This window comes from Trematomus bernacchii, unplaced genomic scaffold (assembly GCF_902827165.1).
Source record: "Trematomus bernacchii unplaced genomic scaffold, fTreBer1.1, whole genome shotgun sequence".
In the NCBI taxonomy this organism is placed as follows: domain Eukaryota; kingdom Metazoa; phylum Chordata; class Actinopteri; order Perciformes; family Nototheniidae; genus Trematomus; species Trematomus bernacchii.
Window position 1 is genome coordinate 11,957,938 of NW_022987828.1, and position 27,736 is coordinate 11,985,673.

Below are 27,736 nucleotides of genomic sequence, written 5' to 3' on the forward strand. Positions count from 1 at the left end.
CATTTAATATATTCATTGCTATCGGGATGTTATGAGCATTCCATGGAATATAACAAAAAGTGTTTCTGAAATAAATTACATACCCCACCTTTAAGTAAACCTTTTCGGGGTTTTATGCAAAGTATTAGGTTTTTATGTGTGTAAACCTCTTCAAAAACGTGTGCTAGCCATGTACTTGCTAGCATTCTTTAGTTATGCTCAATTTTAGCTAGAATCGTCACTACCGAAACAGTCACTACCGAAACATATGGTTACGTTTCGGTAATTGACATGATCGTTTCGGTAGTAACAAAATGGAATGGTAAGCAGGTAAATCCCACCATTTTGAAATAAATGTTTTAAAGTCTGAAAATAAGTGTGTTACTTTAAAGGTCTCTTATTATACTATTGTTAGGCATATATTATAGGTCTCAGATATATAAAAAACATGTCTATGAAGTGTTTTGCTCAAAATACCAAACAGATCATGCATTCTAGCCTCAAACCCCTCTATTTCAGCCTGTTACTAAAGTGCTGATTCAGGGTAAGTAGCTTCAAACATTCACACTTCAACATAAGGCATGTTATGAGTTAAGATTAAGCAATAAGGTTGATATGATACAACCTTGAGAACAAAATACTGTGGTCACTACCGAAACAGTGGATGTTTTGTAAAACATTAAGTATATTGAGTTATCAACTAAAATGATATGATACTGATTGGTTTAATGTATGTTCAATTTCAACAATCATCAACTCTGGAATCAATCATCAACTCTGGAATCAATATGATCAGTATTATGCATTTTACAAAGAAAAATGGCATTATGATTTTTATGAATTGTATAAATTGAACTTTGAAATTTGATTAAAAATGCACTTTTATTAATTTAATTGTGAAAACCCTCAAGAAATATTTGTTAAAATACTATTTAGAGAACGGAACGTAAAACAATCTTAACAGGTTCATATAACACTTTTTTTACTACAGTGTATTTACTATGTTTCGGTAGTGACCATTTTTGGTAGAGGAAGAACATTCCAATACAGTCTGAAAATACGATATAAAAATGTATGGTTCTTTTACTAGATATGTGTAATTTAGATATGGTATAAAATATATATGGACTAAGTTTTGGGGAAAAAACATAAAAGATTTCAAAAAAATTCCAACCTGACTTTGGTCCAATTCGGTAGAATGGCCGATATACAGTATATATATTTTATGTATGTGTGTATGTATGTCTGTGAAAAGTATATTAAATCTATTTCATATAAAACATTGGTGTTTAGAGTGCATGTTGTTCTGTAACACTTTCACATTTGAAAAAATGAAAAAACTGAGAACAATCAGCAACAGCAGAATTTTTTATTACAAATTATGTAATTTCTTTTATGCAATAAATATAATTTTTCTGTGGTCAAGGTTATTCAATGAAACACATTGTTGGTATTGCACACGTCACGTCACATGGTCCTATTGCATATGGGAGTTCACACACTCACAGGCAGGCGGAAAGGCAACACTAACTGCATAGGGTTTTTGCTTAAAACAAAGCAAGTTGATGATACTGGAGAAAAAAAACAATAGTCTTTATCTATATACGATTACACCACTTACTTGTTCAGGACCTTATTGGTTGAAAAGACAAATTAAGCAGTTGTATGTAAAACATTTTTGTAATTATATAGATTCTGAAACTAACTTAGTAAATGTGTCATGTTTCAGCCTATGTAGAACATATGTATCTTCTTTACATGTAACATTTAATAACAGATGATATGTCTAAAAAGAAAAAGCTCTGTTCTACAGCACTGATTTGACTCCTACAATGTGCGATAAGGCACTTTGTCTGGCAGATGATCCATACCCACCATGTAGAAATGTTATAAAATTCTTTGATTTTGACCAATAAGGAAGATATAAAAAGGACGTTGTCATGCCTTTCTATTAACAAGGCAGGGGAATTGCACAAAAAAATAGGCTACATATGGCTTATAAAACACTGAGAAAGCTTGGATATTGTGTTGCTACACATTTCCGCCTCCTCTGAGCATTTTCTGGCAAATGACTCAGCTACATTTAATCATCTCAGTTTATAAATGTCTTTTGGAAGCAATATTTCATTTAATTATGCAGGTGCTATGAAAGGGGGGCTGAGAATGTAATTTTTCATTCAACTTCTAAACAATATAATATCCACTTTCAACCAACTGACAGTAAACATCAGGTCTAAATCAATTGAAAACAAATACCGGAAGCAAATACACGTTGCACAAATGACTGATGAGTCATGTCATATTGTACAAACAGTGCTTGTGCAATAGGCTGTGTGATGATAATTTTCCATTCTCAGCTTCAGATCTTCTGACCCAACTTTGCTTTCTGTGGAATAAAAAACAGGCCAGAGTTATTTACAGCCAGAAGTCCTTGTACTTATGAGTTTTTTTTTAACACCTTGAAAAAGGAGGAAACAATTTGCACAGAAAAGAGAAGAGTGTCTGTACTGCTGAAGCTAACTCAACAAATAAAAGGCATTGATGAGACATTACAGTAACTGTGATGTGAAGTGTATAGACGTACTATTCCAGTTGCGTGTTTGGGTTTCACATTGTAGGAAGCTTTCTCCTTGGCCTGTTTGAAACTCTCTTCAGCCTTTTTGACCCTGAAAAAACACCAGTAATAACGATCAGTTATCTTTTTGAGAGCAAATCACAGAATGCACACAGACTCATTCCACTATTTGAAATTCGGTATTTCACCATTAAAAACAAAGATGCAGTACACAAAAATACAGCTGGGTCAACCAGACTATGGTCCTGTGGTGTTTGGACGCAGGGACCTGGATGTCAGAGGGCTAGCCCTGTTACTTTGAATGACTGACTGTCGTTTACTGCTGCATGGAGAGAGCAGTGTTACTACACGTCTGTGCTTCAAGACAAATGATCCGCATGTTGGCATTGAGCGATTAGAATAATTTATTGAAACAGACAAGCATCTTTCCTTTGCTCATTACATTGGTACTGTGTGGGCCTGTGCTGCATGTTTGCATGTCCCTACAGGTGAGGATTATTATCTATAGTTCCATTGGAGTCTAAAAGGAAACCAGCAGAGAGTGAATTGGGATGCTTGCCAATCGCAAAGGGCAAAGAGTAAATGCTTTCAAATTTGTTTTAGTCTTTCCTACTGAACAAGCAAGGCTTGTGACATTTTGCTTCTCTTACAAATACATATCACAATTCAATCTCAATTTGGCATAATGGACCAATTAGTTTTTGTTGACATATGCGGCAGTATCTTTATGTTCATCAAACCACTGGAAGCTAACTGGATGCTGCATGTGTTCTTTTCATTACTGGGGTGAGGACAAAGATTTGGGTCATTTAACCGCTTTTCCCTTCATGAATTTGAATGAATCTGATAGGATCTTCAGTGAACACGAGATGTACTGCATAATGTTTCAAAAACATTGGCTTGGGGATAAATCTAAATGTTGGAACATTGGTATATCTGTAATGACATTTTGTAGGTCAGAAAGTGGTGTTCCCTTTCCAAAGAAACAATACAAAATGACTGAAAAGACTCAGCATTAGCAGCATTATCCAGTATCCAGACAAATTCTTCAACTAATATAATGTCACAGTCTGAAACTGAAAACTTGTCACCATATTCTTACCGTTCCTGTAACATCAGTTTATTCTGCTTCTTCCATTGGTCTTTAAAATCAGAGGAAAACTCGTGCCAAATGGAGAAGAAAGTGTTCGGTGAAACCTCTTTTTCCCCTGCCTTGGGTTTAACCGAAAAGGACATGGTCAACTCCAAGAAGCTGGGGACAGAGAACGAAAACATTACTTAGAAACCAAACTATTACAACATGAGATTACAGAAATCTACACCGATTGTTGTGAAACTTGGCTTTGACGAGAAAATATGCAAAATATGAAAGTAAATCTTGGGATAATGAGTTTTTTCTGAAATGTAATAGCAGAGTATAACGTAAAAAACACAAACCAATGATGACTGTGCATTTCAGAATAGAACAGTGCACACAAAATGGGATTATGACCAATAAAGCCGTGTAGTAATTCAGTTTTCTTTCTGGCAGATTAACTAGGACTGAACTGCTATGCATTTCACATACAGCGTTTAGCCTTTGAACTCCTCTCCCAGGTGTGAATAAGCCTGTTTGTACGTTTCTGTATATATACTCACACATACTGCAACGACTACCAACAAAAAGACAAAGACAGATCTAGCAAAATGAGAGCTTGCGTATAGCAGGGGATGCCACTTGTTAAAGTGTTAAACGCGGTGGCCATTTGTAGTGGATCAATACAGTGGACAGGTTGGGGTCTCTTTGTTTGGAGTGTGCTATAGGAACACATTCCTAGCCAGCAGTAACAGAAGCCTGGAGCCAAGGCTGTCTACTCTCGCTCCGCTTAGATAAACAACACAGACACCGCACAGGGGGCCTCCCGTCTGCTGAAGGCCTGGCATCATGGCCCGCACCTTCCATGTAACTGAAGGAACCAGGAGTCCTAAATATTGACAAAGTAGCACGATTATATTTCTTTAATTCAGTGAGGAAATAACACTTTAAACTGGATTGGATTGCATTATCCTGTGTTGCTTTTCCTTTGTTATTCACAACTGGGATCACTGTTTTGACGGTTAACAATAGATCAAAAGTGAACCAATGAAATGAAACAGAAGTGACTGCGTTTACTTTTCAGGTGAAGAAGCTGTTGAAAGTGTTTAATGAAATGAAGAAGGTCTTACATCTTTTCAGTGTCAGCCAGTTGCTTCTCTTGAGCTTCCAGTTTGGTTTTGGCTGTAAAAGAAGGCACGTTTTGATATAAGGAGAGAGCAGAGCATGAGTAAATACAGGATTAAATAAGGATTAGGACCGATTCGGGATTTCCTGTAACATCAGAAAATACATCTTTCACCCACAATGCAACTTGTATATAGGAGGATTCCAGATGTCATCATTACTTAAATCAACAGTCCTCTTCAAGGTCATCGCTGTGCCACCAGGTTATTAAGTGTTGGATTGTCCGCTATTGCACAACTGACAAATGAGTACTGCAGATCGCAGCACAAGTGCTTCTTTGTGCAGGGTGACTCCGAATGAAGACAGATGACTGACTCTGTGTGTGTGTGTGTGTGTGTGTGTGTGTGTGTGTGTGTGTGTGTGTGTGTGTGTGTGTGTGTGTGTGTGTGTTTGAAAGATAATGTGTGTTTGTGGGTAAAAGGTGTGAGAGAGTTAGGGAGAGACAGCAAGAGGGTAAGAAAACTGTGAGTTGGACACCATGGTACACATTAGGACATACTTCCAGCAAGCCACAACATTTATCTAGGCTGGCCATCAGGATCCTTTTGACTGCGCCATAAATGATGATATAAGAGACCAGCACTGAAATGTGACAGCTTCGCTCAGGAAAATATGGCAGACTACTTCTTATCAAATTTCAGACCTATGGGCTGATTTTTCATCCTAATTTTCAAATACATCATACTAGAGTAAATCCAGCTGTATATTTACGGGTCTACATTTTTATATCTAATGTTGGACATTAACTTTTCTGTCGCCTTAAGGTCAATCATCTGAGAGCTGCTGCTGCCTTGAAACATTGTGGCTTTTCAAGACAGACATGACAGTAGATGGGACGGAGAATCTGTCCTGGCACAAGGCTGTGTTCTACTCTTATCCCGGGAATATCTGGTTGCTACGTGTAATTGAATCCAGAGCCACATCTAAAGATCTCAGACAAACCCGTTGAGCCCAGAACTTTGCTTTAACGTAGCACAGCACTGAATCGCGCTGCGGACCACGATCATGTCTCTCCGCTGGCGGCTCATCAATAAATGATGACAAATTGATGAATAATATGAATGTCTGGCAATGCTGGATGCATCTTAATATCCGAACTGTGCCTTGTTGTTTTAAGGAAACATGTTTTAACATTACACTTACTATAATATTCTGCTATGAGTGATGTCAAATCTATTTCGAAAAACATTGAATCATTGAGAAAATGTGATATTGTGGGGTGGGATGACTGTAAGGATTAACACTGTATTTACAATCAAATTGATACAGAAAGCTTTGCAGTAAATATTATTTAAAGATGTCAGCTCATCACATCATGGCTAAGAATCAACACGTCTATTTAATGTGTGATTTTACATGATGTGCCATCCTAAGCAGCAAAGTTGTAGCTGGTAGAAAAAAAAGGAGGGGGGGTTTGACATCAGTCCTTCTAATCTTTATGTCCATCAGAAACAGATTATCACATGGCCAGTGCTCTAGTCACAGTGACTCCATCAAAGGCCTGCATGCATGAGAATTTGTGAAGCGAGCGGGGAAAATCGAGCTAGACCAAACAGCCGAGCTCCAACAAGTCCGCTCCCACTGTTATTCTGTGGTTAGTTTCATGGTCAGAAAATAAACAAAAGCGGTTTAAACTGTGGAGCCAGAAACAGTTTAACCCCAGGCCTTTTAGAAATTACAGAAATAACAAAAATAAGACATTTGGCTGTTGTTCTTTTTTTCACCGCCGCAGTGGAGGAACCCCAAGAATCCCGTCTGGAGCCTTCTGAGTCACATGTCCATGTTACGGTGCTTACATTCTGCTCTCAGAGGAAAAACCTCCTCTCTCTTTGCATCAAAGAGAGAGCTCCCATATTTCTCTCAAACACAGACAGAAAGGAAACGAGAAGGAAAAGAAAGGGGTGGCAATGAGGAGAGATGCTTTCATCTGCAGACTTCCTTTAAAATGGACAGTGAGCATTACCGCTGAACAACATATGCTATATATTATACTCTCATCTGAATACAAAAGCAGTTGGGAGAGAGGCCTGTGAGCCGGGTCCTTCACAAAGATTGGTCACAGCCAACTGGATGTAGCCAAGGTCAGAGTCAATACTACATAAAGAAAGGCTTTTCGATTGTTATGTTAAAACAAGAATAACAAATAAGTCTTACATGTTTGAAGTGGAGCTCGTTTTAAATGCCAGATTAGGAAAGGGAGAGGAAAAAAGCATGTCTGTGTGACATCTGGTGGAAATGACGGATACGCTTTAACTGAACAATACCTAAAACAAAAATGTAGTAATAACTGTTTTCTTTCTTTCTCTTTTAACTGTTTGTTTAAAAGTTAGTGGCAATGCTCTGGGGATGGCAATGTGGGTAAGACACTTTGGACATGACGGACGTATGTCTGAAAATCTTTGATGAGATGCCATCAAATCTGGTACAGAAACCCATGGTGCCCAAAGGATGCTTTGAAGATCCTACATTTTTTTCATATTGCATGTCAGAGTTTTCTTTTTCAGAGAAATGTCACAACATCTACTTGATGGCATAAAACTGTTCATCTAGCGTCACCATGAGGCGGACGTTGGGAGCTATTGAATGGATTGCCATGCCATTTCTCCAGATTCCTGTTAGGCTCATATTGTATACTCATACTGTATAATCATCAGTTAAAATCTTAATTCAATTTTTTTCATCCTGAAATGTTCTTTATGTTTAGTGCTGATTAGTAAAGGTTAGCATGCTAATACACTACACTAAGATGGTGAACATGTGAAACATACTAGCTGATAAACATCAGCATGTTAGCATTGTTATTGTGAGCATTTAGCTTAAATATCAGCTTTGCTTTAAGAGCTACTAGCATGTCTATAGACTCTTGTTTAAATGAAAGGCCAATGGAAGAGGAAGATCGTTATTTACAATCAATTCATCATCATTATCATGTTAACAGGCCTCTTCGTAAACACCACGCTGAAAGGTTTATTTGATTTCCAATTAGGATTGAAGGAGTCATGGAATGAAAGAAGAGGTCAAGGAGGCAACAAGATGTTTCTAATCTCTCATTGTTCAGACAGAAAAAAAAGGTAAAATACAGAACAGCAGAAAACATGGGAAGGTTAAGGAAGACTGGAACTAAGTGGAATTTTCAAAGCAGAAAAAAGGACAAATATATGATAATAAAATGTCATGACGCCCAAAGTACTAAGTGAAAGGGATCTGGATGTCCACAAGTCAGTTTTATTCCAGACTCTCAGGCATCCAGCTCTGTTCCCTGCAGTTATCTAACAGACTGACAGGTTCATCGGCCCTGCATCTTCCTTTGAGGCAGAGCAAGGAATAATCTGTTTTATAAAAGGTAGAGATCGAGATAAAAGACCCAGCTACCAAGTGCAGTCATAATCCATCAAAGCAGATGCATACTTGAAACAATAGCTGTGAGTTATTCAATACACACTGGTATAAACAGACGTCCCTATGGAAACGACACTGAGTGAACCCTTGTGTGTGTATCAAGCAGAAAGCAGCCTGAAACAGATTTGGAAATGTGTGTGCAGACATACAAGACTTACAGCATTCTGATCGATGAGCTGCAGTATGTGCTCTCACACCAGAGATGCATTTTCAGTTTGGATATGCCAAGGGTATACCGGTACAGAATACTTTTTGAATTAGGAAGGAGACATTATTTGCTTCTTAAAAGTTTAACTCCTGATGGTAACACAGAGGAGCAAACTTTAAGTTTAAAACATTTTTAGGGATATTTAAAGGTGGGGTAGGTAATTTTGGAGAAACCAGCTCGAGATCGCTAGAATTTGAAAATACACAGCCGGAGAAAATCTGCCACTTCCTTACAGAGCCCCTCCTCCAACACACACGAACGCGCACATGACCAATGAGGGCACGAGATAAGTTTGTGCACAGATGGAAAGCTGACAGGCAGGTAGGCCATCCAGTTATTTTAGCTGGGCCGGCTAAAATGATTGGTCGTACTTTTTACAGTATTACGGCTTCCACAGATGACATTTTTTTATGGATTTTTTGTCAAAGCACTTAAGATATTCATTGCTATCGGGATGTTAAGAGCATTCCATGGAATATAACAAAAAGTGTATCTCGAGCCGGTTTCTCAAACGTACCTACCCTACCTTTAAGGATAGACTAACTGATATATTGCTAATGTCAACAAATGTTCCTCTTCTGTCCATCTTCAACAGTACTAACATTCCCCAAACGTTGGGGATTTTTTTGTGGACTGACTAAGCAGGCAACAAAGTAGAACTGCATGTAACAAGAAAAAAAAGCCTAACCATTTCCCTGGAAAGCTTGACACCTAACATCTTACTCAAATAGGTTTGAATAGTGTATCAGTAAAGAAAACCTCTATTCAACATGTAACACAATGCAAAAAGTGCAGCACATTGATAATCTTTGATAGTTTTGTGGGATATTTTTTAAATGTATGGGACAGATTAAATAACAACCCTAACCATTGAAAACATACATGCTCAGAAACACATACAATAACTTGTTATCTGTGGAATGTCCTGCTGATTGGATCCTTGAGTTCAAAGACAGAAATGGAGAAAATAATGGTGTAATGCTAAGGGATGGAGATTATGAGAGAGGGAGTTGGTAGCTAAGGGCAAGCATGGATGAGACACCATTAGAAATGACCTAGGCTGAAACTGACCTGGGTTGAAACTGACCTGGGTTGAGATGCCGAACAAATACGATTGAGGAGGGGAATTCAGGATGGTAGAAGAGATAATGGTGTCTTACGTAATGGAGAAAATCAAAATCAAAATGGAGAGCATCAAGATCAGAAAGGAGAGCCTGAGACTCCCCTAATAAGAGTATTGCTGGGATGAAAGAGAAGTAGGCTACACACACACACACACACACACACACACACACACACACACACACACACACACACACACACACACACACACACACACACACACACACACACACACACACACACACACACACACACACACACACACACACACACACACACACACACACACTGAAAACAACTGATAAGATCTGTGTATAAAAAGAAGCGTGAACATGGTAAAAGGACGAGGCGCAGTGGGTTGTGCGTTGGTGTTCGAATCAGGAGGTCACAGGTTCAAACCCCACTGCAGTCAGCATGTCGTTGTGTCCCTGGGCAAGACACTTCACCCCAAATTGCTCCAGTGGGGATTGTCCACAGTATTGAGTATGTAAGTCGCTTTGGATAAAAGCGTCTAACAAGTGAAATGTAATGTAAAGGCAGTCACTTCATGAATCTTCAGTAAACTCTATTCTATTGGAACTCTTTTGACTCTGTTGATTTTTTGAAACTTAAATAAGTGTTAACATAGTGTTGTGAAGATCTCGAAGACATTCGGCCAACTTCAGAGGTTTAATCCGCAACAGTTTCTGGACCACAATTAAGGCTCTCTCATAAAGCAATAAGATATACTGTACTGTGTCAGTATTGGTCACACAGACACGTCTTGCATCTCAATGAGACTGGTGAACGACTTATCAATTATTAGATTCGATTGATTTGGACAGACTCACCTTGGCAAATAAATTCCTCCATATTGTCCTTAAAGGGTTGAAGGTTCTCTTCAGAGGAAAACTTGCAAACTTTCTCCGTCTCAGCTGAGCAGGCTGAAAAAACAGGAGATGATCATGGTGAGAGGGGGAAAAGTCTTTCAGAGCAATAATATATTATCCAGCATGTGTGTTGTAATTATAAACTCTACAGTGAACTTCCGGGCCTGCTTTGATAAATCTCTGCTGAGTTTCTGCTGGATAGGTGTCGGGAAAGACATAATGACCCGTAATGAGTGAAAGGCACCCCCAGGAACCAGGAAGGCCTGCGCTCTGATCTCGGGAGGAACGTATCGTCACGCTCTATCTGCAAACATAACGGATACACAAACTCCGCTCAAGTACCTTAGAGGTGGAGAGGCCATGAGGTGCTTGAGGGAATAGGGAGGTTGGGACTGGGCAGTTGGTAATTCATAAACCATATGGTGCCTCAACCTAAAAGGTACACTGCAAACTCTCCACTGTGGGGCTAACTGATGGCCTTCGGGCCCGCCAAGGCCATTTCTGCACCGCCTACTATCGGAACCCCCCTCTGGGAACTGTCATTGAATCCCGTGTCTGTCAGAGCACTCACTGGCTCTGCGAGGTAATGAAGAGGTCTGCAGGTATAGCATGTGATGATGTATTTATGTTCGGACAACATGTGCCACTGCGACTGGGGTCAGAGCAAACGCAAGTCCCCTGCCAGCATCTCCATCTTTATGAATGGCAAATAATGAACAGCCTAAAGACTCATTAAGGGAGAGGAAAAACAATATTTGGCAACACGGATCAGGCACCTGATTGATTTACCAGCAAAGACACATAAAACATGATAGAGAACAGACCAGGTATGGGGAATTGTCTATAGAGCTGCAAGCACACATACACATGTACACAGTCTCACGAGTGCACACATACGCATTCCAAATACACAGTCGTTTTTTACCACCTGTAGGCACTTCAGCCCTTGGAAAGTGTTCTGAGTGCTGAGAGACTGGAGACAGAGTAATGAAAGGGAGCATTTCCCCACAGCCTCGTTCATTAGGACTCTTCACTCAACCAATCATTTTGCATGTCAAGCATAATCCACTTTCCACACATTTTTCCTGACGTCTTGATATGCCATTACATTACTTGTTCATTCTTCGTTTATATGTTAACTCTTTATGCATAGCAAAAGTATTTTCTTTCAGTTTATTACAAAAATGTAACTCAAAGTCATACTCTTCATGATCATGTGTTTTATTACATGTTCACTTCATTGATGGATAAGTCATATTTCAATGGAAATGTACTCTTTGGCTTTCAAACCTTCATACAGTTATTTTATGAAAGTTGTTGGGTTACTTTCGCAAAAATGTTGATGATATAGAGGTTTATCTACTAATAATGAGATAGTCCTGACATTAAAAAAGCTGGTTATTATATAGTGTAAAGTCAGGGAAAGTTATGTAATGGAATAGCCACTACATGTTCACAAACTAATTGAACAAGTGAGTGAGGAATGAAAAAAAGAATGAATTAAAGGTGGGGTAGGTAATTTTGGAGAAACCAGCTCGAGATCGCTAGAATTTGAAAATACACAGCCGGAAAAAATCTGCCACTTCCTTACAGAGCCCCTCCTCCAACACACACGAACGCGCACGTGACCAATGAGGGCACGAGATAAGTTTGTGCACAGATGGAAGGCTGACAGGCAGGTAGGCCATCCAGTTATTTTAGCCGGGCCGATGATTGGTCGTGCTTTTTACAGTACTACGGCTTCCACAGATGACATTTTTTTATGGATTTTTTGTCAAAGCACTTAAGATATTAATTGCTATCGGGATATTAAGAGCATTCCATGGAATATAACAAAAAGTGTATCTCGAGCCGGTTTCTCAAACTTACCTACCCCACCTTTAAGAGTCAAAGAGTCAGCCTTTAAAAAAATCAGTGCATCCAGAAATCATATTTAAGGGACCCTTGGCAAAGGTGCACAGCATGCACAGAGACATGTAGGAGTATATAGTAGTTCTATGAAAAACATTCTCATTGTTGTGTTTGGAGGTTTGCGGCGTGCAGGGTGAGTTGATATAGAGCTCCAGGAGAGCCTCCTCTGGTTCATTGAAAGACGGTGAACCATTGGTGTACACAGGCAGTGGAAGTCTCTCTGACCTTGCCCCCTCTATATTTTGATCTCTATTTCATGAGGACAGTGAAGGCACACCAGGTCCAACAGGAGTCCACATCTGAAGTCACATCTGCTTCTGGTTAGCTCGTCTGTAGGACAAACAGATGCTATCTCTCTGTTGACCCGCCTCTACGATCAGCACATGACCATAGCTGGTCAGGTTTGGAAAATTATTTTCCATTGTGCTAGAAGACGTGTGCATGGATTAATACATACACGATTGCTCAATACATTTCCATGAGATGGTATCTTAAACATGATATGACACCTGACATCATTTGCAGGATACGGCATGGACAAGTTTACTATCTGGTGAACTTGTGTTTTGGATGTGCTTAAACAGAGGGGAGAAATGTGGAACAAAAGATGTACGACAATACCATTGAGGTCTTTCTTTAGCTTGCGCAGATCTCTTTGAAAGTCCTCAAACTTCATCTGGGAGGCCTGGAAAAGGTCCTGGGGCTCGGGCAGAGAGTAGACACACGTCTCTCTACCAGCATCCTGGTAAAGCACAAAACACATTCATGCAAACAAAAAAAACACGCCAGTGTCAAAGTCAATCTTTCTCAAATGGGAGAGGGCCCCTCTAGTATATACCATACAGAAGAGGCAAGATTGAAATAAATGTCTTCAGAGCTCTACATGTTTTTATCAGCCGTCCAAACATCACAGAGAAGATATGGCTGGAACTACAGCAGATAATGACCAATACGCTTGGTGCAGAAAGAGCACTGCAATCCTCATTATAAGAGTTATAAGGCCATTATTAGTGCTACAGCCATGTCATGCAGGTTGATTTTGGCAACAGCACTCTACTGAGTTCATCTCATCTGGAGAACCTAATTATTTACGCTAGCGCTCCTTTGGATGTTGTGCCAATGAGCAGACTGCAGGTTTGAATGAACCCAGACGAAAACAGAGCGAGAGATGAAGAGTGAAAGACAGAAAGAGAATAATAAGAGAGAGCCAAGGAGAAAGGGAGTTATTTGTTTCTGCCGTAAAAAAGGAACGAGAAAATAAATAATTTGATAGAGGATAAGCCATAGTATCCTCTGGCAAGAGAGGAGATGAAAAGAGAGCTCTGGAAGGATTTCTAAGCAAATCAGACTAAAACAGAAAAGTGATTCAAATAAACAGGAACCAAAACATACCTCATCAAAGTGCCTTAGATAGTAAGCAACAATGTAGGACAAAAGACTCTGGGAGTTATCCTGAAAGAGAGAAAAAAAGATCCAAATAAATAAACCCCTTTATTTATTAATTTAATCATTTCGGAGCAGGACGTTTTAATTTGTGCGTGGCAAACAAGAATAGAGACAGCGGTTATAGAAGTCGGGGATAAATCATGGCATTGGAAGAAGCACTACAACAAAACATATCTGCTGGGCTGGCTGTCATAACTTAGAGTTGGTGGAAAGTTTGATGTTCTTTATGGATACCTTACCCGGTCCACAAAAACACAAACCACTGTGTCCTTGTATGGCAGTGCCAAGGACACGCTGAGACTGTTGTAATATTAAATAAGAAGAGTAAACAGAAAGGCCTCTCCTCTAAATCTGCACGCCAATGGTCCTTATGTGGGGCAGCAATGAAGGTCCCTTTCAACTCCTGGACTTTAAGCTCTTGGCTCGACCATACGCGATTAACATTTGGAGTCACCATTTGCACACACAACATTTTTCGAGAACAATGTGAATTATAAATAAAGCGGTTTCTGTGGGAACTCATACCCTTTACATATTTAAACGTTTTTACCATGCAATCCAGTCTCCTGTTTTCTTGTGAATAACACTTCATTACGTGTCTACTCTTAAGAGTGAGTGATGTTTGCTTTTACTCCTGTAACACAAAGACTCACACTGCTCTTAACGTCCTTCAGTTTTGGCAGAATGTCCAAGGTGAAGCCGTCGGCCTGCCCTCGAGACCGATTACCTCCGTTCATGAAGTTGCCAAAAGCCAGAACCAAGCCAAGCACCTGCAATACACACTTACCATCCTGGATAGTCTGGTACACACACACACACGAACAAACGAAGGAGATGAAGACGTGAAGGTTAAATTGAGTGATGGAAAAGTAAATGAAACAAAAAGAGGGCCAGCGGCTCACCTTGCAAACTCTCTGAAGGATTTCTACTTTGCGGAGGATTGAGGTGATACACTCATGGAAAGTTGACTGAAACAGGATGCAGAACACTCGTTCAGAGAAGTTGGGGATTTGGGATAACTGGAATAGAAACCTGATGAAGGCACAAGATCAGTCACTTTAACACATCTGTTTAATGACACAGCTCTCATGTAATGAACTTGGTTGAAGGAAAGTCTGGCTCTTACTGTTCAGGCTTGTCCAGTGGCTTGGCATCCTCCTTGTCTTGTGATGATTTAATATGCTTTGTAATGCCATCCAACTCATCATTTTGAGCTCTCTGTCAAATGAAAATGCAGATTTAAGAACAGGATGAAATAAAAAAAGACAAATTATAAGAATGTATTGTTTTGTAGGCTTAGCTCTCTATTTCTTTTTTTTTTTTTTTTTTTTTAAACCTTTATTTATTCAGGTTGTATCCCATTGAGATCATTGACCTCTTTTTCAAGGGAGACCTGCAAATCTGCATTTTCTCCAATCTCTTAATGGAGAAAATCTTTACCTCAAGTGTTAAGAATTTAGCTGGTTAACCTTAAACTCCACTCAATGGCCATCTATACAGTATAGGTTTCATAAATGCTAAAGTGTTTTATATAAGGTGGTATAAAAAAGCAGGCCAGAAATGCCCCCTTCGTTTCACAAGAGACAAAGACAATAGATTGAAATGCGTAAACGGGCAAAACAAAAAATCCCCAGGAAGAGAATGTAAACTCTTTCTGTCCCTCCATAGACCCCTGAAGTCTGAGTGTCAGCCCTCTGTTTCTCTCCATCGTTCTCTCTATGGTTTGGCCTTTTCATGGATCCTTGGAAAACATCAAACACCAGCATCAAACGCACGGAGGGCCCGATTAGTATTCTACACACCGCTGCCTTCTGTCGACGAGGGCAAACTCTCCTTCGCCTTCTCTTGAGATGTTTTCAAGTGTAAATATATTTAATACAAAGCAGATCCTTTTCAAAGGGCAGCAGTGGAGCCCAGCAGTGTTTGGTGTAATTGGGGACAAGTAGGCATTAGCGTGTGATCTTTGAATTGCTAGGGCATGTTGCAGTGGTTGTTAGCATGAGAAAAATACAGTCCCATGTGGAATATCAAATGCAAAGGAAGGTAGGATGACATTTGTGATGCCAGAAATCTAGTGGTAGCTGAGTGGTATTCATTAGCCAGGTTTCTAGTATAGGACTAAACAGAGCCAGCCTGGGCTTAAATCACTATTTATGTCACTCATTTTCAACAGACCAACATTTATGAGATTATTTGTACATTGAGCTGCCAAAGAACAGTGTTCAAATGACAAATGTAATCATGTTATACAAATATATCAACATATATAAGACACTGTAAGGCCTATATTGTGACATCACAATGCCTTGTCGTAAAAAAAAAACAACCTGAGGCAATTATTTGTAGTATAAAAGTTCGTAGGAGGGCTTTAACTGACCTCCATGACATTTAGCTACCGTCAGCTGAGAGAGAGTCTGAACTTCAGACAGCCAGTCTGGACCCAGATTATAGCTTGTGATATTGGAGGGGAGGGAGTGTTGTCCCACTATCACTGTGACCCCTTTAATGGCGGTGGCTTATTGTTCAAAGAACAGGAGTGGCTGTAATCCGCAGCTCATAGACTGAGTGACTCTGTCCCTGTGTGTGTTTCTGTCCCTGTGTGCATACAGTACAGTATGCACACATTTGTGTGGGTCAAAGTGTTTGTTTGTGAGTATGTTTGTGTGTGTGAGAGAGTAAAAGAGAGTGAGGGAGAACAGTGTGTGATCTCGCTCCTTGCACAGTGAGTGAGGGTGTAACCATTAGAAGCCCCTCGCATTCCTCAAGACAGGCTGACTGTGCTGCCAACTGTGGTTTAGGGGGCTGGAGACCCACAGACAGGATGGAGTCTCGCAATACAAAAGAGAAACAATTTGGCTCCTCAACTCAATAACATAGCCTTAGGCCATAAGGGGGAGAAGCAGAGAGAGGGAGAGGGCTTGAAGTCTTGGGGTGAGTGGAGAGGTTAGAAGACTTTTGATCCTCAGTTATGACACATTGGTTCATAACTACAGCTTGTCTCGAGCCATAGTCTCATTCCCATGATCAACATTATTAATATGCCTCTGGCAGCCAAAGGTCCAGGCCTCCCTGTGTAGTTGTGCCAAAAAGCAATTCACAGGAATTTCACAGCATCTTAAAACTGTATAACAGCTGAAATATGGAAAACATGTCGTTTTCATGTTCCATTATTTACTGACCTGACTTAGAACGGGTCCTGACCCGTTTCACTGGGCGGGGGGATATTTCCTATCAGTGAGGGGTGATGAATATGTATTTACTGTGTACAAGGAACCCTTCATGGTCGAAATGGAGACATATTGGAGTAGTGACAGCTCTGTAATTCCCTTTATGCTAATATCGTACGATAAAATGTGGTCGTTTCACTTGGCAAGGCTCAGTGTAGTCTCTCTCTTTTTTCATTTGAAAAACAAACCTGCACTTTCAAGAAGAGTTGTGTGAGACAAAAGCTGGAGTTTCTCAACTATCATTTCTTTTGCACTGGTGCGTTACAAAAATCAAGTCAATCAGAGCCAGTGTGAAGAAAAAGCATGTTTACTATGTGAAAGCGTTGGTCGCCTTCAAGGCCGGCAGACAGACCTACACAAGACTGACTGTGTGTCGCCAAACAGCACACATACCAGTTCGGTTTGTGGCTCGCCTGTTTGTTTTGGTATCTAATGCACACTTCCTTTAGTTCACCCTTTCAAGTGGAACATGGAATAAGAACTCCACAATGAAATACGTTCATATTAAAGTGACATCTCTGACTCACTGAACAAAAACAACATTGCTTGAAATTATAAACACATAAATTAAATTAAAAGGCATGTTTTTTTCTTACCTACACTGTATGTTAAAAGTTCAGGATCGTATAATCTTGGAGAGGTATCTTTTGATGGATAGCTGTTGGTGTTTTGTGGCTTTTTCTCAGGAAAGTGCCAAATAAAACAACACTAATAGCTGATGAATGATTTTGTTTTGCCTTTTTGTTGATATCACAGCATGTTGAGTCTTCTTAGGTTTCACTCTATAATAAAATGATTGCCTGTTATTCATATATGGCATGAAATGTGTAACCATAAATCACTGTATTTGTCACAAGCAAACTGTTCCATAATAATACTTCTACTGCAAACCACAGAGGAGAAACAAAAAAGACTGTAGGGTTTTCCCACACCAAATACTGCAGTCAAGATTAGCCTGAGCTGTCAGTGGTGTTAGTTTGTATAATTATACTGGGTTTGTTGCTCAACACTGTGTATTTATATGGGTCTGCATTGGCAGGAAAGGGCAGAAATGTATTCCAGTTTGGGATATTGTCTTTTCACGAGTCTATTGACTTTACTGAAACCACTGTCCACATCAGCCTTATCATCCTCCATTCAAAGTCAAAAAAGTGAAGAGAAATGTTTATGAATGCTGAAACCACAAAGACACAGCTCTATATTCCAAGTAGCTCAGATTGTTGTACTTACATTTTCATAAAGGGCTTGCAGAGTCTCCAGATCAACCACAGTGTTGTCCATATTTAGGACGGCTGTGTATGGAAGGAGAGGATGACATGGTTAATGTTAACACTAACAGGCCTCCACTTTTATAATCTCTAGATAACAATATTTTCCTTGGATGTAACAACAATCTCAAACATTGGCAGAACAACTTTTCAGAGCTTAAGGTGGCATGAAACAAGGGCAAAATTCTCCTTGCAACCCTAAATACAGCGTCATGTGCCGTGTGCTGTGAGTTACATAGATATCAACTCTCATCAATACAGCAAGGAAGGGGCCACCAACTCAAACATAAATACAGAGGTCTTAGAAACCTGTCAAAGGTACAAAGATCTGTGTTTGAACTCCTGTGTTTGAATTCCTTGTGTCGCCTTTTTGTCTCGGCGCGAGGACCTGGCGCCCGTGAGCATTAATCCTTTGAAAGTAAATGTTTAAAGACAAACAGAGCCCGGGGGTCTGCCGTGTTGAGGCTGAGGTGTTGCTGTATGCACAATCACCCAGTGAAGCACTCGACACCTATATATGTATTTCACCGTGATGTGGGTGTCCAAATTACTCACATTGTTTTGATCTGCTGATTTGCTGTTGAAGTACGGGGGGGAAAGCTAGTGTCAGAAGGGATAAAGGAACCTGGGAGTAATGGACTCAATGCACAATGTTCACTTCGCATCACATCATGCTTGGACATTGAGTGTGACTGGACTCCTTATAAGCTTTTCACAGACTTAAAAAGAAAAAAAGAGAGCATTATAAACCTAAATTAGAGACAGGACATGCATTTGGAAAAAGGCCTCGAGTGACTGCTGTACTGACTCAGTTCTGTCTCATGTTTTCAGCTTTGATATTGCTTTATCTCTCCTTATGTAATCATACAACCTTTTTAATATCTTCACTCTTGTGCCACAAGGGCAGATCCACTTCTTTCTCAGCTCTTTACTGTCACTCTAACTTCCACACACTCTCTCCTCGTCGCCAGAGAAATACCTTCTTGCTTTCTGACTTTCCCATTTTTCCCATTTATCGCATTCTTCTTTTGTAACCATTTGGTTTTTATTACTATCTGAAACAAAGTGTGACTGGCTGGTTTGATTTGAGTCAGCTTTCTTAAAAGACGCAGGAGAAAGCTGTATCATCTCTCTGACACAGACCCATATCCCTGGGTCTACCCCGACTACCACATTCAACCCCAGCGTGGGTCCGGAAAACAACAAAATAATACTGTGACTGGCGTTTCAAAGCCTCACAGGAAGCAGACATTGATCGGATGTGTCTTGTGAAACACGCAAAGTGTCAGCCAGGACTCACAACAAACAACAACAACAGCAGTGAGGAAACCGGAAATGTTTTCACCTCTTACTGAGTATTACAAGAGACACGATCGAAATCATTGATCCCAAAGTTGTTTTTCGAGTCAAAGATGCTAGTCGTCACAGGATTAAGAGGGAATAAGACATGATTCACTATACTGAAAGGGGCAATTACAACGTTTTGCTTTGTGAATCATTCCTTTTTGTAAATACATTTGCGTTGATTTTTTAATCATCTTAACCCTCGAACAGCACAAGGGGACATGAGATCATCTCAGGAATGGGAAAACAAAGCGTTGCTAATACTGTATGTAATCTGTTGGGGTTTGTTCTATGGTGAAATAATAAGTATGTACAATTAAATGCATGACAAAGTACATAAGAAATCATATTTTTGGGTTACTTTGTTTGTGCAAGGCATTGTTTTGGGAATAACAAGACATATCAAGAAGTACGTCACCAACAAACTATTGGGATATAGCCACTCAGCTCTTACTCTCCATGAGGTACTGAAGTTTCCAATCAGTGCTAATTATGCACTTTGGTAAAAACTGTCCTAACAAAGGAGACGAATGACAGTGCTGATGAGAGTGGCCCTCACTTGCCCTCCCACTCTGACCTGAGATGGATGCACCAAAGACTCAGAGATCCTGAAGAATGAAAATCCCCAAAACACTTTGAAGATACTGTACTTCTTAATTAACTGGTAATGGATAGAAGTGTACAATATACCCGTTTTCTGTGGTACACATTTATTTTAATGTAATATACCAAGCTGCCATTGAGACACAGATTTGAAGCTGTAATAACGCCTCTATTGTAGGGGGACTGAAAAGGACGGGGAGATGAGAAAGAGTGTTTAGACACATGGATGAGCGAAGACTGGAGAGCAATCAGAGAGTAACTAAAACAGGAAAACAGTCTGTTCCCATCAACATCTCCTGAATGACTTCACTTTAACAAAGCCGCTTAGACAAGACGGTGACGACTCATCAAAGAAAGACAGAGAGCCGCGCAGAAACACGATGTGGATGTGAGATGGGGAGAGATTATGCAAAATGAGAGCAAAGAAAAACAGATGGGGGAGAGCAACAAAGGAAAAACATTTCAGATGCCTTGCAACATTATGACTTGTGATAAAGCTAACTATGGGGAAGTTTAATCTTCGGCAATGACCTCAGCATATACTCATTGTTACTCACGTCACTATCCAGCAGACTCAGAACAAGATGTCTTTAGCAGATTGAGATAGAGGCGCTCCAATAAACAACAAGAAAAACCTGGCCATCATTTCAATGTTGTACACAAAGGGTGTTTCAAATATGTTTTTGGTTTATGGATGTTTTGATGTCAGTGCTCAGTCTTTACAGGGGGCTTTTTTTTTAAGTGCCCTTTTTAATTGTTTCACGCTCAGTTTGATTTATGTAAAGTACTTTGTCACTCTAGTTTTTCAAATTGATATATCAAAAGGTTAAGTTATATAACATCTACGTTCTATAGTGCGCAGACGCATTACACTGTTTCCAATTGTTTTCTTGAACTCAAAGGGTTTAAGGAAGATAAGTTCAGATGTATTGATCAATATTGAGGACTTGATGATAACACTTACCATTCTGGATGTCCTTCATATCAAGATGGATGCTGGACATCAGAATACCCACAGCCTGTGAACGCTTGTTGTTTAAGAGCTTCACCACCTAAGAGTTGAAGAGACAAAGGCCAAAGAGAACAGGGATGATGATATGCCATAAACCCAGACATGTCCGCACACGTGCAGACAATACATTTAATAACTGACTGGAAACAAAAGACAGGAGAATCACTCCCTTTGTTCTGGTTTTTTCTGTGGGAGGAAAGCAAGAGACCATTTACCCGCAACATTAGTGAAATTAAAAGGCTGTCAGCTGAATTATGATGATTAACAATTTCTGCTTTTCCTCAAATTCTCCACATCCATCATCTTAAAGCCATGCAAATAAAAACATTTACTCAACATGAAGCATGTTTGCAAAACGGAATGTGATCACACCGAGTCCTGTGACTGATTAAATATACAGAGGTTGGTTTTGGTATACTATATGTTATATAAAATTGCACAATGCAGGGGTGTTTTTCTAAAGCAAACATGAACATAATAACTTGTCAAAACTATCGTATCTCCAGATGGAAATGGCTCCTAAAGTTGTAATACTAACAAATGTTATCAAAATAATAATTACTTCAAATTGTCATACAGCCAGGAGTTGAATATCAAGCTAGTGTTGTTATTCTGTAAGATAAACTGCAACCAAGAGGGCCATTATGAACCACAGATCGCCTGAGTAAGCAGAAGTGTGCGCTGGGTAGCAAAGTGACGGGACAGGACAGGAAACCCATAGCCAACTGTGATCCAGACAGAACGCTTCCATCTCAACCAGATCACACAGACCACAGACCTCTCCAACACACAGGAAGTTATATCAGCCCAAACTGTCTCTGTTTTCCCGGCACAACCACAGCTTCAGGGGTTAGGACCCATTGAGATATGATGCGGAATGTCCTCCAGAGTAAGACTGTGATATCTAATGAAGGGAAGCTGCTTAATGACAGTGCCAAAATAAGTCATTAGTCATGTTTTATCAGCTGACCTGACTCTGCAAAATGCACTTTAAGGTTAAACTTACATAAAACAGATTTCAGTGGTTAACTACCGAGGAGAGCTGCCTGATATAACAGAGGTTCAATCTAAAACGGAAATGCCCTTGCAGTGCCTCAATAGTATTATTTCATAATGAAACACAGCTGGATCCATGAAACACTCTAGTTTTTAATATTATTTTCATGACAAACACATCAAAACAACACCCACAATTGATGCCGTACAGTGTCTTTCAACATTCATAGTAAATCCATGTGTCTACGTTTTTGATTTAGAGAAATAATTTGATTCAAATTCATTTGATGTGGATTATTAACACATTTATAATTTAAGGTTTGACCAATATTGACTTTCTCATCAATCACATTCAGCTCTGTGAGAAAGTAAAACATTTCATTTCAAAAGAAGCTGAAAAAAAGGCTTGAAAATGAAACAGTTTGCAACGAATTATTACTTATTTTTGAATATTTTTGTCATTTAACTTTTGGTTCAAAGATTGAGTTTTTGAGGATTGAGGTAATGTATTAAAAAGACTCACCTACAGTTCCTTTTCTTCTGAAAAAGCAATTTTATACTGTATAAATGCTCTTAATATATTTGAGATATATACTGCAACAAAACCCAGCAATATTACTAATATCTTTCTGACCTTTCATGGTGCTTATAGATTGGGAAAGATGTGTTGTGAATTAAAGCTCAACAGTTTTAGACCTTAAAAGCCCCTGGATTCGTGGATTGACAGAAAATGAATCTGCAACTACTTTCATAATTAATTAATTATTTAAATAATAGTAAAACACAAATATTCCACAGTTTCAGCTTCTTAACTGTGAGGATATATTACAGATGTAATATATTTGGGTTTTGGACTGTTGTCCGACAACAGCATGTGTCAGTGTTGTATAACAATGTATAATCTAAATTACTCTGTTAGGAAGATAAATAGAGAAAGTAATTATAGGATTAGACAGTAAAGATAATAATGCCCTACAGCAATTTCCATCGTCCATTGACCGGCTTCTTTTATGTGGAATGCAAAATATCATAGAGATGCATAGAAGCATTGATTTGATCATAAGTTAAACAATCTTTAAAGCGGAAAAAAGTTGAGCACTCGTCAAAATACTGCTGGATTGACCTCAAATTGCATGAAACAAAGGCACAACATCTTCGAACAGATGCACATTACATACTCTAGCATCATATTACATGGCCTCACTACACCTCTGTATGCAAACAGCATCAACTGTAACACAGCTCATCTTTTAAACCACTCTGCAGATAGACAGCTACACTTGAAAAAGAGAGTATTTCTTCACATCTGATACTCATGTGAGCAGAGGCCTTTACACAGAGTACTGACGTCAGAGCTGCTCTCTAGTGGTAGCTCTGGAGAGGATGCTTGTCCCCTCTCATCAGTGAAACAGCTGAACTCAGGACTGGAATAGCTGCGAGTAGTAGATGTGAGAGATCGTCATGAGGCATTGGGGCGGTGCTCCTGAACTCTAAATGTCACAGGTTGGCTTCAAATTGGGGTCAATCACGGATCTCGGTATGATTTCATTTTTCTGTTATGGACTTCAACCTCAGCATTACTTTTGTGTTGTGAACAGCAGTATCATGCAGTGATGACCGAGGGAATTCAACCCACACCCACCTCAATGTGTCTCCTGTCCCTGGTAATTTAGCAATACAACCACAACACGAGCTGCTTCATGATGTGGAAGCCGACTCAAATCACCAAAAATTAGAACATCGCATAAAGGAAAAGTCTATTTAAATAGAGAATGGGGTACTCATTTTGGTAGTTCCCCGTTTCCCTTTCATATATCGTCATATATACCTAAATTCACAGGTGTATTGCTCTTTACAGAAGCGAATTCCCTCTATATGATCTCTCGGTTGTCGAAAAACCACCTGACAGCTCCTTCATAAGGCTGAAAGACAGCTTTTTCTGACGTTTGTTTGAAAAGGAGTTCCTGTTTGAGTGAGTGATTTTCTTGTGAAGGGCAAACTTTCCCAGCTTATCTAACGTTATACTTTTTGTTGCCATATAGGATCAAAGCTGCAAGGCGATATGTATTCTCCACTATGCTATATAGGGCCTTTAACTTAGCTACTGCAGTTACCAAGTCACTTCCTGGTGTTTTATTTTATTTTACTTTTTGGGCCACTTTCGAAAAAGCATTCTTAAAGCAGTAAAAATGAAAGGTGGAAGAAATAGAGAAGCTCAAATGTATCCAGTAGACTTTAAAACTACAATAAAGGGTCCATTAAATTCTCCACACCCATTGACCATAGACAATGTAGCAAAGACAACATTTAGAAAGTATAACAATTATGTAATTTGACATCAGAAACTACTCTGTTAAAAACACATTTTCATGATAAATTATGTTAAGGCATTCAACAATTGTTTTGGAACATTATATTTGTAAATGTTTTGGTGCAAAGCTTCAACTAATCACTTCCACAAACTTAGAAGATTTTCCACATGTTGGCAACAATTATTGGTTTGGGTCTGAATAACAAGGAGGACATTTTGCTCCCTGGTGTGACATTATTGTGATTTAGACACATCATTTGGGCTCATTTGATGGAGTTGCATAGGGGCATTGGGGAGGCAAACAGTCGGGCTATTAAACTAAGTCATACAGAAAGCACAATGGGAGGAACCACATCACGAAATACAGCTCCCAGGCTTCTCCCCCCCCCCCCCCCCCTCCTTTTTTCCTTTTCTCCCCACACTCTCTCTCTTTCTCTTAACAGTCATCACCGTCGTGAAGTTTCCTTACCGCACGCGAGACATTGGCTCGGTGCCACTGGATGGTCACGGGGGAGTCGGGTGGGAGCCAGAGCTCACACCACATAATAACTGTCTGGCTGTAGTAGTTCCTCCTGTCACTCAATGCAACTCAGAGAGCGACAGTGAGGACAAATGGGAAAGAAACGAGGCATCAGAGGAGTGAGAGTGAAGATGGGAAAAAGCCCTGAAGAGAAGCCATATTTGGTGACCCAGAGGGATATGCAAACACACACATCCTTTCATAGATAAGCAAGTCGGCAAAGATGTAGTATACACTTCTGGATGTTTACTGTATAGACAAGGAAAGGAACACACAACTATAAAACACACTGTACTTCACCTGCTTGGCCTTTGACTTGCTGATTGTGTCGGAAATTGGCTTTTTCTTCACCTTAACAGCACCTTTGGAGAATAGATCAACAAATTCTTCAAAGTCTACACTTGGTTCTTCGATTGTCTCCCACACCAGTGCACTGGACCTAAAGATAGGGGGGGGGGAAGAGGACATTATGACAGTATATTGTTTGAATACGTGGAGTGAATTCCTCTTTTATAGCGTAATGCCAGTTTTTATTTCTGACATTTCTAGATTGTCTTCAGCTTAGTACTCATTTGTCATCTTTTGCAGCATATAAATCAACTCAATACACTTTTCAAATATGTCAGCTAACACATTACATTTAAAAGTTTCTAAATTGAAGTCTATTTCAAGACCTCTATTCAGCTACACATTTCCAAGCCTTATTAAGGAAAGAAAACCTGGTTCAAGTAAATCCGCTGCTGACCACAATGCCTGGACTGCATCACTTTCATTTTCCGCAAGGTTAGCATCTCTATAGCCTTCAGAGCACGTGCTGATCTTTATCTTAAGTGGACAAGCTTCCTCTACTGTTCAGTAAATACCTTAGTGCAAATGATCCATATCTATCTTCACGTTATACAGCATGGCCTTACTTTTTAGTATTCAGCTGTATGCGTGTCCAGTAGAGGGGCTTCATTGGCTTGGGGGGCTCGATCATAGCCTTGGCAAGGGCAGCTTCCTGCACCGCCATGGAGGGCATAAAGCCTGGTGGTGGTGGAGGCCCAAAGCCCGGGGCCGGCGGTGGAGGAGGGGGTCCCATTCCAGGGGGAGGAGGTGGTGGAGGTGGGCCCATACCCGGCGGGGGAGGAGGTGGGGGTGGAGGTCCAGAACCAGGAGGAGGAGGGGGTGGAGGAGGTCCAAAACCTGGTGGTGGAGGAGGAGGAGGAGGAGGAGGGGGAGGCGGAGGTGGACAAGGTCCAAACCCGGGTAAGGGCGGGGGAGGTGGTGGGGGGGGAGGAGGAGCGACACCCCCTGGTAAAGGTGGTGGGGGTGGTGGTGGAGGTGGGGGAGTTTGATGGGCCCTGCTCTGTTGTCTCTGCTGGCACGTGCAGACAAAGCTCTCTGTAGATTTGGGGATGGAGGATGAAACAGGAGACGGCACGCTGCCTGATCCTCTGCTGAAAGGCACGTCAAACTTAAAGCCCTCCCCCACAGGTGAGGTCTGGACAGACACCTCCTGGCTCATCTTCCCCAATCTTCCTCCCGTCACCTGTGAGGCCTTGTGGTGGGAAGCACCCAGAGATCCAGTATTATCAGCGCTGCCCTTTGCCAAAGAAGCCTGCTGGCCCTGCAACACAGCAATCTTAATCCGCAGGTCATCGATGGTCCGCTCCAGCTGAGGGATGACACAGCTTTCATCCTCCAAGGACGACTGACCTGACTTCAACCTGCTGGAGTCTGTCTGTCAGTGAACACAAAACAAGATATTAACTTAGCATGCAACTACATTTGGGTTCACTAAAGGAAACTCAAGTAAATGAGTGTGATGCTGTGAGTTTGTGCTTTTGATAAATGAAACCATCTTTGAAAGCAGACAGTCAAGCATATTTTGGACTAAGCAGACTCTTGGACACATAATCATTAAATAAATTATGCTTTATGAACAGTACAACACCCACAAATGAGGGGGCTTAGCGACAGAGCTGTGATCAAAAGAAGGGTCGAGAGAGTCCATTATGTCTACTCCAGCAGACCCCTGGCTCCAGACTGGTTAGAGCGGCATGAGGAGATACCGAGAGATTTGACCCCAGAGACAGAGAGTCTCGTCGGGCCTGACATGGGCAGGGCCTATGTCTGCTAGTACACATTCCCCAGTTGTGGTCACATCGTTGAATCTAAAGGAAAATGTGCAGTAAGTATAGCCTTCCTAATGTATTAACTCCTCTAGGAAACAGTGAGGTTCACTGTAATAATCTAACAAGTCTTTCAAGACAAGCCTGGCCTCTAGTGGACACAGAGCAGTTTACAGCTGAGCTCTGTGGCTGATGCAGATTACAGAAACAATGCAGATTTATGAGACTGGGTTTGAGCAATTTCTCAACACTTTCACAGGTTGTATAGGTATTGTCTCAGATTTCAAATCGAGATCAAAGAAAAAAATGTCCTGTATTGACTAAATGTGTTGTGAAAGCTCATGAAACACTGAGATTTGACCCCACTTTGGCCCCCCTCCGAAAGAAGAAACTATGATAATACCATTTGTGACGGTGTTAAAGCAAAGACTGTGCTTTAATTTGAGACAAAGTTAAATCAGTTTTTAATAAGGTAATTTAATAACATTTTTGAATAACTTACTGAAATAAATACTTATCGTGGTATTTTATGGTGTTATACTATATACTGAACTATATATATGTTTCAATCT

The 27,736-nt window shown here is 40.2% G+C and overlaps 1 protein-coding gene across 1 annotated transcript in view; it reads right to left on the reverse strand.

Moving 5' to 3' along the window:
* Positions 1-1,334: 1,334 nt before the first annotated feature.
* The window catches only part of LOC117499804 (formin-2), a 35,770-nt gene continuing 9,368 nt past the window's right edge, over positions 1,335-27,736 (reverse strand). Inside the window, exons 4-17 of the mRNA XM_034152434.1 lie at positions 25,965-26,773; positions 25,351-25,489; positions 21,176-21,263; positions 18,227-18,288; positions 14,896-14,987; positions 14,672-14,801; positions 14,423-14,569; positions 13,716-13,775; positions 12,945-13,065; positions 10,374-10,466; positions 4,760-4,811; positions 3,657-3,806; positions 2,564-2,645; positions 1,335-2,365 (exon numbers count right to left, since the gene is read on the reverse strand). Of these exons, the coding sequence (XP_034008325.1) occupies positions 2,339-2,365; positions 2,564-2,645; positions 3,657-3,806; positions 4,760-4,811; positions 10,374-10,466; positions 12,945-13,065; positions 13,716-13,775; positions 14,423-14,569; positions 14,672-14,801; positions 14,896-14,987; positions 18,227-18,288; positions 21,176-21,263; positions 25,351-25,489; positions 25,965-26,773 (2,052 nt within the window). The 3' untranslated portion in view covers positions 1,335-2,338. The remainder of the gene's footprint in view (positions 2,366-2,563; positions 2,646-3,656; positions 3,807-4,759; positions 4,812-10,373; positions 10,467-12,944; positions 13,066-13,715; positions 13,776-14,422; positions 14,570-14,671; positions 14,802-14,895; positions 14,988-18,226; positions 18,289-21,175; positions 21,264-25,350; positions 25,490-25,964; positions 26,774-27,736) is intronic.